The sequence below is a fragment of the Galeopterus variegatus genome, unplaced genomic scaffold (genome assembly GCF_000696425.1).
Source record: "Galeopterus variegatus unplaced genomic scaffold, G_variegatus-3.0.2 Scaffold2738, whole genome shotgun sequence".
Taxonomy (NCBI): Eukaryota; Metazoa; Chordata; class Mammalia; order Dermoptera; family Cynocephalidae; genus Galeopterus; species Galeopterus variegatus.
Window position 1 is genome coordinate 228803 of NW_007728849.1, and position 14138 is coordinate 242940.

At 35.6% G+C, this 14138-nt stretch overlaps 1 protein-coding gene across 2 annotated transcripts in view; it reads left to right on the forward strand.

Annotated features, from left to right (window-relative positions):
• Nucleotides 1-14138, forward strand: part of VAPA (VAMP (vesicle-associated membrane protein)-associated protein A, 33kDa) — a 44819-nt gene that overhangs the window by 17311 nt on the left and 13370 nt on the right. For both annotated transcript variants that reach the window (XM_008582849.1, XM_008582848.1), the window contains exons 2-4: nt 4994-5146; nt 9000-9103; nt 9577-9657. In XM_008582849.1, the coding sequence (XP_008581071.1) occupies nt 4994-5146; nt 9000-9103; nt 9577-9657 (338 nt within the window). The remainder of the gene's footprint in view (nt 1-4993; nt 5147-8999; nt 9104-9576; nt 9658-14138) is intronic.

Consider the following 14138-nt stretch of genomic DNA (forward strand, 5'->3'; position numbering starts at 1 on the left):
CTTAAAATGGACTCTTTCAATAACTGTTTCCTAAATGGTGAACTGAGCATTTATATTGGGCAAATGACAGGATTTTCCTCATTCATAGGGATTAAATTTTAGAAATCCTCAAAACGTGAATATTTGTTTCCTACATAAATTGCTTCAAATGTTTCTTTTCTTTTTTTTTTTTTTTTTGGTACAAGAAGACTAGAAAATGTAACCTGTATTGTGTGTAATTTTCTTGTCGGAATATTATTACACTATAAACAGTGACATTTCATCTTTAGCATAGGAGGTGTGTATCAAACAGTACTCGTGATTGGTGACTAGTATAATTTACTGTCAAGTGATCTTAAAATGGACTCTTTCAATAACTGTTTCCTAAATGGTGAACTGAGCATTTATATTGGGCAAATGACAGGATTTTCCTCATTCATAGGGATTAAATTTTAGAAATCCTCAAAACGTGAATATTTGTTTCCTACATAAATTGCTTCAAATGTTTCTTTTCTTTTTTTTTTTTTTTTTGTCACCGGTATGGGGATCGCAACCCTTGGCTTGGTGTCGCCTGCACCGCGCTCAGCTAGTGAGCGCACCCACCATTCCTATATAGGATCCGAACCCATGGCGGGAGCGCCGCAGGGCCGGCCCCAAATGTTTATTTTCTCATCAAAACTACTCTTCATTGTTTTTCAGTTTTTTTAGGTTACATCAAGGATCAGCTTTTCTAAAAAAAAGACTTTTGTTGTTTTACATAAAGGAGAAATGTGGATAGTTCAAAGAAGTATCAAAAAGTAAATACCATGTAATCATTCAGGGTGAGAAATAGAACTTGGGCAGCATTCAAGAAAGCCTTCCTTCTACCCTCTCCCACTCATTGCCTCCTGCTGCTGCTACCACCCTTTGCTTTTTTTTAATGGTTTAACCACCTAAGCATTGCAAAGGATGCATTTTCAATTTGTAAAGCAGGAGATTATTGGTATAATGCAGTGATTCTTAGGCCTATTTGACCCCATATCCCACTCCCCTTTGTTTTGGCTGCTGACTGGTCCTCATTTTTATATTTTGTATTTTGTAATGCCCCCTTTACTATCCTGAAATAAAATTCATATATAAAATTACCTACCAACGTGCATAATTGAAACATTTTTAATAAAATGCTCTAGTTATAACATAAGGGAGATATAAAAAGGAAGTCGTTTTATAAGGAAATATGTATGCATTTCAGGGTATAGATGTTTGGGCATGAGTACACTAGAAGACATAATGAAGTAGTCAGATGCTTGTACCTTACTTATAATGAGTAAGTTTGGATTTAAGAGAAGTAAGATATGTTATCTGAATAGTGCTGACAGTTTTTCTGTAACATTTTGATGTAAGGGAAAAAATAAGAATATTTGTGCATATATGTAGAACCATGTGAGTGTGTCACCTGCAAATGTCTGCTGACAAATATAGATGTGTTGTATTGGTGATTCAAGTATCATGAGTGGCATTGCTGTTGGTAGAGTAGTTTTCTATCATGGTGAACTCACCTTTTAAAGTTTTGAAGAAAAGAAAATTCTGTTTTACACAATAGATGGATTTCTGAAAAATAGATTATTCACCAATATGAGTTTCCAGAGGAGTATTTGAAAATTTGGTGGGATAGTGGCATCATACTTCATTGTGTGAGTCTGCTCTGGCATTGCAGTATTTCTACCATCCTGTTCCCCTCTTCTCCCCTAGAGTAGTACCACCCAATCATAATGCCAGACAAAAATACTTTGTAAGGGGCGGTATCATCTAAAAGATTATATTTGTAGGACTTTCAGTAGGTTACCTAATTTCTCTTTTCTTAGGATCTGTGAAGGTAGATTTCATCAGGTCTTTTTAAACAGCAGTTTCAGGTATCTGTTATACACCCACCCACTCCTTTCCCCCAAACCTCCCTTACCTCACAAAATTCAGTGTAAAATTTTTTTTTTATTTTATAATTTTTTAAAAAAGTCTCCAGCACCCTGTATTCTCATGTGGTCTCCCATCCAATTACTAACAAGGCCTGACCCTGCTTAGCTTCTGGGATTACACAGGATCTGGCATGTTCAGGGTGGTATGGCTGTAGTATACTCAATATAAAATTTTTGTGAATATTTGCCTATATGTTTTTCTGGGGTAGGATATGGCTTTCATCAGACTCTCTCAAATGGTTCTGTGACTCACAAAAATGGACCAGATGTTTCTTCCGAAGTCCTTTTTTAGCTGCGAAGTCTGGTTATTCTTATGCTGATGGTCATCAGTACTTGCTCATTTTCCGTTTTAATCAGGAAAATGGGCTCAGATTCTGAACTGTCTGCTGCGAGCAACCCTCATTGAGAGGCTTGGTTACAGGGACACAATGGAGCAGAAAAATCTCAAATTCATTTGTTAGGTGGGTTTATTATAGGCAGTTTTATATTTTATTCATAAGGTTAACATGTTCAGTTAAGAATTTTGTTTTAAATTGGTGGGCTTTTTTTCTTTTGACATATTATTTTTGTCTTTAGATAGTTTGCATTTTTATGTTTAGAAAGACCACAATCTGTTATTGAAGATTTATAATCCCTGCTGGTCAATGTCATAAAATTTAAGTATTATTTCACAACTCTTGTGGAGTTTGTTGATGAAAATTGACACATGGTCCTTTTAAAAATGTTTCTAAAACATCAGTTATTTTACCTTATTTTGGATAATTGGTATTTTCTTCTAAAACTGGGGAAAATCTAAAAAATTAAATTAATTAAAAATATTGGAAAAATCTTACATAATTATGAAAGTACAGGATTGTTCAAAGTTAAAATTTTGTGAATTGTTTGTTTTGTTACTTACTAAGAAATTGGATTTTTATTTTAATTCATGCTTTCTGCTAGTGTTAAGGTCTTAGTCAAAGTAGTCTTATAAAAATGTACATTCTCAATTATTTATAGTAATTTATGGGCTTTGAGAATGTTGTGGAATGGAATTTCCTATTTCTGTCAATTTAAACACCTCTCCAACCAACCGTTTTGTGGGTTCATGCAGTAAAATGCGCAGATTGGTGTTTTTCTCCTTTACTCATGACAGTTGTATGATGGAGTATCATCTGTTGAAAACTGTAAGCAATTCGGATTGAAGAAACAGCAAAGGGTGTAAAATATTCTACAAATTGAAAGATTAGATTGACCATATAATTAAGCAAGCAGTTTAAAAGATTGTACTATAGGGCCGGCCCGGTGGCGCACTGCTACAGTGCGCTGCTTGGGAAGCGCGGCGGCGCTCCCGCCGAGGGTTCGGATCCCACATACAGACCGGCCGCTCACTGGCTGAGCGGGGAGCGGGGGCAACACAGAGGGTTGCAATCCTGTTGCCGGTCCCGGTCCGGTACGGGCGCGACACTGAGGGTTGCGATCCGTTGCCGGTCACGAAAAAAGAGACAAAAAGACAAAAAAAATAAAAAAAAAAAATACAACACTGAGGGTTGCGATCCGTTGCCGGTCACGAAAAAAGAGACAAAAAGACAAAAAAAAAAAAAAAAAAAAATAAAATAAAATAAAATAAAAGATTGTACTATATATATAGTATATACTTTTTTTCAAAAAAGACGCATGCCTGTTGCTTTAAATGGTTATTTTATATTAAAATGCTTTCTTTTCTGTAACTAGTTATCTGCCTTTATATGTTTTTTTCTGATTTTCTCTCATTTCTGTTTCCTTTCTTTCATCCTAGTTCCAAATCTTTATTTCTAAGAAAATATTTTACAATTCATAAACTATAGGCCTAGGAGAAAGCCATTTTACTTCTTTCGGACTTGAAATAAGTACCCTTTAATGACTTTGCCTTTGTGAAGTCACTTTCTTTTTCTCCTGCATTAGGGAGATGTTTGTTTTCATCTTCTGCACTCTTCCTAATACCTCTTTTCATTTGACTATATTTTTTGTTCCCCTTCAAGCTTTTGTCTTAGATAATTTTCCAGTATTTAAAAAAATGGGAAACTTTATCTGACACAGTTGTTGGTTGGATAATTTTCTTAAACTGGGCATTCACAATATGAATATTTGAAAGTTTTAAAAGATGGTCTTATTCTTGTTTGAGATTTAAATAAACAAAACATAGCCTTTATAATATTTGTTTTTGATTTCAGCCTTCTAGGTTTTTAAAAATATAACTTAAAATTGACTGTTTTGAAAATCATTTAAAATTGGGTTTGGAATATGTAGAAGTATGTGGTTATTGGTTCACATTGGGACATGTTTTGAAGTTTATCTTCTGCCTCAAAATTAATGTGTTCATTTTATTGTTTAAATTAACCTGCAAAATCTGTCTTTAGGCTTTTCTTCAGCCAAGTGCAAAATGGCTATAATCTTTTTTTTCCCCTCCTTTTTTGTACTGATTTAATTCATACAGGACTGGATTAGCTTTTTTGGGTTCATTATTCTGCAATTTTATGGTGTTTGGATACAGAACCAAAGGTTAAAAACATTTTATCTAGGGCATATGACACAACACGTAATAAACACTTAACACTCTATGTGAATAAATGAATGAATGAATGGAATGAATGGATCTGTCAGTCATATCTAACTGAGGTAAAGCAATAGTCATGTTGTCATCAGGTGTGGTGTCTTCAGATGTAGAGGTTTTTGTGGTTGGCTAGTAAAATGAACTTGAAAATTGGCATTGGTTTGCAGACCACTGGAAAATCCTGGTATTTTTAGTAATGTGAAAGTACAATTGTAGACTTATTTCATCGAAACTTTCCAAAGACAGTTTTTGTCAGTAATACATGTTTACTGTGGAAATTTTGTGAATATGGTAAAGAATTAAGAAGAAAATACAACTTGTTTGTACGTCTGCCACCTGTAGAATGACATTGTTATTCGTTTGGTATATTTATGCATACAGAACTCAACACAAATAAAATTGAGGTTATGTATGTTCAGTTTTAAATTCTGCCTGCTTTTTTGTTGTTGTGAATCTAGTTACATTTTTTTCTCTTTAATCTTTAACCTTTCAGGTCCCTTCACAGATGTAGTCACTACAAATCTTAAATTGCGAAATCCATCAGATAGAAAAGTATGTTTCAAAGTGAAGACTACAGCACCTCGCCGGTACTGTGTGAGGCCCAACAGTGGAATTATCGACCCAGGGTCTACTGTGACTGTTTCAGGTAGCAAATCATGTCTGGAATTTATGCACTTTTGAATTTTGACATTTTATGATTATGTTTAATTTGGTTTATTTAGCAGGGTTTCATCTGGAGTGGAGGGGAATAGTTCCTATATTATTCTGGCTTTGCCTTTAAAGATGTCCCTCTGTTATCTTACCATATGCAAACTGTTGCATAAAATTTCTCACCCTTATCTTGTGGGGGTGTGTGGTCAATTTATAAGTAATTATTATCCATTTAAAACTTTATATCTAGTCTTTATTTCTGTTGCTCACCACTGTAAGCTCTGCCCTTATTATTTTATCTTTGAAAAATTATGCCATTTTTGTGACATCATTCTCATTCAGATCTGTAGCATATTACATATTGCTTGCAGCTATTAGAAGTGTTCTAATTCTTTAGCTTAAAAACATATGATGCCTCTTTTTTGCCTATTGCATCAATATAGATGAGTTTCATTGTAAAATCTGTGTCCTGTACTTGAAAACGTTATTTTTTGGCAGCTGGCCAGTACAGAGAGAAAACTATTTTTATCACTCCTTTTTGTGTTGTAGTTGAAGAAGTATGCCACATATGGATTGCTTACTCCTGCTGTGGAGTCTATGCTGGTGCCATAGTTAATGCCATCTATAGACTGTTCCTTTCTTTCCTTAGACAGTCCCTCCAACTTCCCAAGACAGGACTTTTTAACTAATACCATATCATCTGACATAGCTGAGAAATGGGAAGGAAGTATTAGAACCTTATATGGTTCTGTGTATCTCACTTATGGGGGAACCTCTCAGACCTCATGCAGAGACCATTTCTTTATAGCAGTCAGTTCTCAACTCCCACTGTGTGTTGTAATAATATGGGGAGCAGGAACCCACATGTATTCATCTCTCCAAGGTCAGAATCTCTGGGGCATGGCCTAGAAATGTGCACATTAAAAAAAAAAAAAAAAAAAAAAAAAAGTCTGGGTGATCCTAAGTATTCTGAAGGTACTATAATGATTCTGTATCAGTTTTTTGATTTTTAAGCCCACAACAGATTAAAAATAGCAAATTATACAAAGTGAGTGGGCACCTAGAGCAAGTCAATCGAGAGTGTTTAGAAGGGGAATCTGATTGCAAAGGCGAAAAAAGGACAGACCATAGGCAGAGTTCTTGGCGGCACTAGATCTTCCCCTTAGTTCGTGTAGCAAAAAACTCAAGAGCTAGGAAGCTCTATAAAGATGTTTTCAGTGAGTCTTTTTGTAAGGTTGTGTAAGAAGAATGCTTTCATGTTTGTTTGCTTTGTCCAAGTCATTAATTCCTGGGAAAGATCAGTGGGAAATAAGAAGATGAAGGAAAGCATGCATTCTGGACTTTGCTCTCTATATCTTGGAAGAAGACATAATTATTTCAGTCCACTTGGCTAAAAATAGGTTTTTGGTGCAAACAGTTATATCCCTAGGAATCCATAAAACTATTCAGACTGACTTTCTCTGAGGTCTCAGGTTACTGAAGTTTTACTGTATTATTATTTCTTAAGAAAAATTATACTTTTCAAAGCATTTTCTCCCGCTTAAATCCCTTATATTTGAGCATCTGACTAATCAAAAATGCCAAACTAGTTACTGATTCCACAGCATTCCCTTGCATTCTTCTCCAATTAGAATTTAGTTTTTCAGTTTTTATTGTAGCGCTTTTCCATTTAAGGAGTGACTCAAGACTGCTTCCTCTGGCAACCTTTTCTAATGAACTCTCTGTACCACATGCCCATTTTATTTTCCTTTGTCACTTTAGTTCTTAGTTTTGTGGGTTTACTCTTCTAATTTGTACATAATTATATATATTTTTTGAGATTGTCTTCCTCTTATCATGTGGTCTGCAACCTTAATTAGAGTATAAACGACATAAAATCATGTTGTAAGTTTTTTTATCCACAAATTTTTGGTTCCTGGTGATTAGCCTACAGTAATTGCTCAGTGAAGGTAGTTAATGGAATTTTATTGTGCTTTGTCTGGATTCTGAAGCATTTATCCCTGTGCATTTTCTGCTGCTGTGTATTTTGCCCTTAAAATTTTTTTTTAAACTGTGATGGGAATTAATGGACATCTCAGACATACCTTGTGTATGAGTGGGGAAAAAACACAAAGCGTAGTGTTTTTCCCTCTATGCTCCTACTCAGCAGCAAGCAACATAAAGGCCAACTTCTGACTTCTGTGACCAATTGTGTGGGAATTTCTTCCCACTAGTAAGCTAGCAAGCAAGCAGTTTCTCAGCGGACACCAGCTGGGTGTCCTCAAATTCAATTCTGACATTATCTGACTGGAGATAGCATCAGATCCCACAGTTTGAGGGCTCAGTCCCCAAGATCCCCCTACACCCCCCTTTAGATGCCAGTCGCAAGTCCAGGCCTCTGGAACTTCTGACTAACCAGCTGTAAGTTAGGGTTCTCACAGACCCCTCCTTGGGTTCAATTAGTTTGCTAGAGCAGTTAATAGAACTCAGAGAAAAACATACTTATATTCATCAGTTTATTACAAAGGGTATTTTAAAGGATGCAAAGAAACAGCCAGATGAAGAGATACATAGGGCGAGGTCTGGAAGGGGTCCTTGAGTACAGGACCTTCCCTTCTCCTGTAGTTGGGGTGCTTCACCCTCCCAGCACGCAGATGAATTCAGTTGTCCAGAAGCTCTCTGAACCCAGTCCTCTTGGGATTTTATGGAGGCTTCATAATGTAGGTATGATTGATTAAATCACTGGCTGCTGATCAGTTTAACCTCAGTCCATCTCCTCTCCCTGGAGATTGAATGGGATTGAAAGTCCTGCCTTGGTCTCTCCTGTGACCAGCCCCATCCCAAAGCTGCCTAGGGGCTGCCATCGTCATTAGCATGTGAAAAGACTCTTGCCACTTGGAAATTCTAAGAATCTTAGTTAGGAATTGTGTGTCAGGAGCTGGGTATCATACCTTATAAATAAGGTTTCTTACGTAATTGATATTTCTCTCATTTGCTTATTTGCATTTGTCTTTTTGAGAGTGCTGACCTATATCTTAGAAATAATCTAAATATTATTCAGGAGATAATTTCCACAATACCATACACATACTTTGTATAATTGTTGTTTGGTTCTTTATAGGCCTTTTTACTAGATTTATGTTTCATAAATTTACTGTGACTTATAACCACATGGAGCCTTAAACTTCCTTAAAAGACTGCTGAAAATCATAAATGCTTAGAAGAAAATTTGAATGTTGTTATTGGGACTTGAGTAAATTCTAAAAATTAGGAGTCTATGTGGTTTTTTTTTTGTATACTCTGTTTTCTTGGTATCAGATTTAACTGATGAGCTGTTCTTGAATAGGTATTTTTTAAAAATCCATTTTATAAAAATTAGTCATATTAAAACATTAATATATGGTAGTTAGTTTTTTAGTGGAGTATTTTTCTTTTAAATACCCCAGTTGTCTAATTTTAAATTGCCACTAAATACTAAAATGAAGCCTAAATTCATAGTGTAACTAGTTTTAATAAGCAACTTACTAGATTTACTGAGTTTACAGGCATTATAGTAATTAATGTTGGCAAAGTTTTGAAAATTTTCACAAACTCAGTTTAAAGGAGGCAGTCATAGATCAGTTATTTTTTAAACAGCTGTTTGTTATTTTGTGGGTTGCTAAAGACTTAGTAAGTCAGAAACGTGGACTATTAGAAAAAAATTGGAATCTACAAAGTTGGTTCTGGATCCTTAGTGTAAATAATCCACTGTTTGGTTTCTTGAACCCTTTTTGGGTTTCTTTAAGTTTGCATGTTAGTTAATGAGGTAATAGGAATGACAAACAAACAAATTCAGAAGACAACATAATGTGTCCTTTCTTCTTATTTAGTAATGCTACAGCCCTTTGACTATGATCCTAATGAAAAGAGTAAACACAAGTTTATGGTACAGACTATTTTTGCTCCACCAAACACTTCAGATATGGAAGCTGTGGTAAGTATAGAAGATGTTGAACAGAATTTATTTTGGGGAATGTAGTTTAAACTGTCGATATTGTTTAGCTCTCAGTAGAGAAACCTAATTTTAAAAATTTCTAAAAATCTATAAATCTATTCATTACAAATAATCCTCAACTTAATTTCAAGAAGGAAAGAATTTTGAAATAGTATTTCTTAGTAATAGTGTTGCTAAATTATTTCTAAGAAGAAACGCCTGTGATTGCTAGTGATGTCAGTGATTTTAATGGATGGTGATTATAGCTCTCGGATTATATAAAGATTCTGTGACATTGGCAGATTATGATAGCAGGGTGATCAGTACAGGGCAGCAGCACATCCTGGCCAAGCCACTGACTCCTCACTGACGCTCCAAGCAGCTGCACTCATCCTTTTGTTGTCCCTTGAGGTGAAACTTAGTTGCCATGATTGTACCTCCTATATCTCAAGTTTGGTTTTGTTTATTTTTAGTGGAAAGAGGCAAAACTTGATGAATTAATGGATTCCAAACTGAGATGTGTATTTGAAATGCCCAATGAAAATGATAAATTGGTAAGTAGGAAAATGTAAGAAAAGTGGAAGCTGTTCATCTCTCACGTTACTTCGATTACCTTTTCTTCTGTTTTCAGCCTGTGAGTGTGTGTGATATGGCTGTTGCGCTTGATCAGTCTCACTGCTTATAAGTTTAAAAAAGCTTGATATGCTTTTTTTTATTTTATAACATTTGTCCAAGAAAAAGGACTTAGGTTCAAGCTATATGATGGAGAAGAATCCTTTAATTCTTTGAGTGAGGTATGTGTATCCATAAATATAACCAACAAACAGATATAATCTGCTTTTTGGCAGCAGTCTAGGGATAAAAGGTTTCATGTACATGGACAAGCAACTTATTCCAGGTTTGGTTATTCCCAGGTACTTTGCTCACTTTTGTTTTTGGTCAAAATCCATCTGATTTTATTCTTCAGTAAATATTTTTTATGTTATTTATTGATTAGTGCAAGGCAAATCCGATTTGGGGACTATGTGTGTATAGTCAAAAAAACCCCCAAACAAACAGAGTGGGTTGTGGTCACTTTCCCTGTCTCCCTTCTGGATTGCAAATTTGAATCTTTTTCTGTGGTTAGTAGGAAGGACTTGAAAGGAATGTTTTTTTTTTCCTGTGTGACTTAATGTTATGTACAATTATATGGATAAATAGAATTGTTTGGCACAGTTTGGTTATAATCTAAAATGACTCTTGCCTTGATCTGGAGGCCATTGCCCTATTGAAAAGTAAACTTGCAGATTAGGTATTGTGTTACTCTTTCAAGATAAGTTGAAACGGAAAAAGTCCCTGAATGGTAATTAGGTGTTGACTGAATTATTTATTGAATTTTAAAAATGTTTTATTAAACAGATTTTGAGGTATTTGCCAAAAACAAAAAATGTGAATGCACGTACTCTTACTGTGAAGTGAGGGTTAGATGGTGTGTTTTTGCCTTCCATTTGGAGTTTACTTTCTTTTTTGCCTAGGCTGCTGGGAAGTTAATAGCTTGCATAGCTCTTACTATTGGAACCAAGAAAACATAACAGCACATTGTCTTGATCGACTTAAAAAACAACAACAACAACAACAACAACAAAACCCCACATTTGGGTCTGTCTTTGATCTGGGTTTCTATGATGCTCCAGATAGCAGACAATTTGAGATTATAGTCAGAAAAGGGCTGGAACCCAGGTATTTGATATCACTGATTAAGAGTAGCTTTCACTCCTTTAGAAACCAAAACCAGCAATTGATGAAAACTGTATGGCTGTGATTGTTGAGCATAGCCATTTACCACCTCATGGAGGAGTATAGCTGGTGTGCCTGTGTATAGATAGAGCTCATAGTAAGCCAAGAAAGCTGTTTTGGATCTGCTTTAGTGCTGTAGAAATACTGAATGGAGTTCCCAGGGTCCCCCACCATGGAGCATGAGCAGAAGTAGTTTGGCCCTGGAACCTTTTCAGAGCAGGTTTTATTAATAACCTAAAGGCTGTTCAATAATTTCAAAGTATTCTGAAGGATATCTGGTTCTGAGTCTCTTTGAGCTTGCTGCAGAATATATATTTAATTATAGGGAATATCTGCTAAAGTTAATGATTTTTTAATAACAGTTTATTTTGAAACACTTTAAACACCTAGAAAAGTAGGTAGGAGGAGTACAGTGAACCCCTGTGAACCTGTGACCAGCTTTAACAATTACCAGTTTGTGCTTAATCTCATTTCATCTAATTCCCACTGCTTCCCTTCTCACATATTGTTTGAAGGCAAATCCCAAACATTATATAATTTCATCTGTAACTGTTTCAGTATAAAAGTTTTAATGAGAATACCATTATTATGCCTTTAAAATTTTAATATATCATTAATATCAAACTATTCAGGCAGCGTTTCAGTTTGTTTCACAAATGTCATTTAAAATGATTTTTGCAGTTTGTTAGGATTGAGATCAAAATAAAATTCGAATACTTCTCTTGGATGGTATGTTTCTTAAATCTCTTAGTCTATAGGTTCGTTCTCTGTTTTTCTCTTGCAGATTATTTTTAAAAATTATTTATTTATTTGTTTATTGGTTATGAATATTCATGAGATACAAAGCTGATTGTCACCCCTTGTGCCCAAGATGTGAGGGCCAGATTCATACTGGCAGCCTACCCATTACCACAAATTGCATTTGTACCCTGTGTCCCCCACCCAGTTATCTCTAACCCCCCTCCCCCCTTGTAGCCCAAGGAATGTTCTCTCTCTCTCCTTGCAGATTATTAAGAAACTATTTTTGCCTATAGAATTCCCACAGACTAGATTTTGCTGGCTGTGGCCTTGTGGTGTCATTTAACATTTTCTCTTTCCTTGGTATTTCATCTAGAGGCTCCATTAAATTTAGACTTGTTTTTCCTGGTTGGGGGCAAGACTGCTTTGTAGGTGGTGATTGTGTGTGAAGTGAGCAGCCACTGATTTGCAATGTCTAAATGAGAAGTTCTTATCCAGGGGCAGTGTCTGGAGACATTTTCTGTTGTCACACCTGAGGGGTGGGGAGGGGTGCAACTCTGTTCAGTGGGTGGAAGCCAGAGATGCTGCTCAAATTCCTCCCATGTGCCTTACAGCCCCCACAACTGAGAATTATCCAACCCAGAATATCAGTAAAGTTGAGATTGAGAAAATAGGGCCTAGGTCCTTCAATTCATTTAAGGTTATATAATGATGATGATCTTTCATTTCTACTTCATATACTACTTAGAATACTTGTGCAACGAGAAATTTGGGCTCATCTGACATTTGGTTATTCAGTGATAGTTTATAAAGGCAGCATAAATGTCCGAGTCTCTCTATAGTTGTAGGTTTTTAAAAAATGAATTGGTTCACAAGCATTCCTGTGGTGATATACCAGCAATGTTCCTCCTTCCCTCCCTCCCTACCTTCCTACTTTCTATATTGTTAAAACTCATGGATTTGAACATACTTGGGGGTCAACTCCTTGCTGTTGTTGTCATTATTGGCGCTCAAATTGCCTGATAGGAGCCTTTTCAAGTTGGTTCTTGAGTCAGTTTGACCCTAATAGTCTTCGGCAACTTTCTTGATGTCTAAAATTTTTCCAGGCCCAGAGCTGGATTCAGCCATTCTTCAGGAAGCTCTGGGCCCTTTTAGTGGGAGATGGTATTTCAAGACCATTGTCAGAATTTCTATTGAACTATTCTTTTGGCTGAGATTAGAGTGGAAGCCCATTCTTCAGAAAGTAAAATTTTAATGATAAAGTCATGTCAGCAGCACATAGGGTCATGTGGATCCTTTTATTTCTTGTGGTAATGATTGCATTATATGGTTGGGATATGTTCTTGAAGATCCTGGATAATTCAAAATGTGCAAAATCCAACATTGATCCTGAGAAGAATGGGCAGGCATTTTCATGAACCAGCCGAAGTGGTGTTTATATATACCAACACCAGCTCACTTGCCTTGTCATTATGATTTTTAATGGATATTTTAAAGTGTTTAAAATTCACATTTCAAGTTTTGCACATAAAAAGAGGCTTTTAAAGATTTCGGTATATTACTATTTCAAATTTATACAATTTAAACATGCAGAAATTGTATCTATACTATATACAAGCTGGAGGTGACCTTCATTGATTGTGTATGTTAAAAGGAAGAGGGGCTAAAGCACAGCTGTGTTTTTATAAGGCAATCTTTCCAAAAGTGTATTAGGTTGGAAAAGTTCTGTGGTCAAGTGAGTTTGGAAAAATACCGCAAATACCATGTCTCCAAAAAGGAATCCTATTGTGTATTTGCAATTAAAGGCTCTGAGAAGATCTCAGTAAATAGTTAACCCAGTATTTCCTGTTTAATTAATATAAGTTCTTATGGAATATCTGGTGTTCTGAAAAATACACTTTTGGAAGCACTATTTCTGCTTAAACTCATTCTTGTGGTGCTATTAATCAGCAGATTCTACAGAAAATGTTAATTACTAAGAAATGTATTTAAGTGCACCTGGCACAGGTTCCCTTTGGGTTGTTAGTTGATTATGTGGTTTTTTTGTGTCAAGTCATCAGTTTAATGTTTCATCTCATCCTCTATGGGAAATATGAAACCTCAAAGCACCAAATTTAAAGTCTTTCTGATAGTACAAAATATGTAAGAAACTTTGTTTATTTTTTTATAGTAATAATTAAAGACTAAATCTTTTATATGTACATAAAAATACATACAAAACTCCTCTTTTCATAATACTTCATTCATGTGGTAATAAGAATGGATAATTGTGTTACCAACAGGTCAGGCTTGGCTTGCCCTCTCACCTTAAACAAATGACCTGAAAGTCCAAAAGTTGATGCAAGGATTGGAAAGTGTATTCAGATTACTGGTACTCAACTAAATGTCTAACCAAGCAAACAAACAAAGAAAAAAGAGGAGCAGTGGGGTCCAGTTTAGCCTAGTCCTAATGGGGGGGGGGGGCAGAGGCTGCGGCAACCTATTCCATTAACAGTAATTGATAAAAGAAGTTCTCCCCACT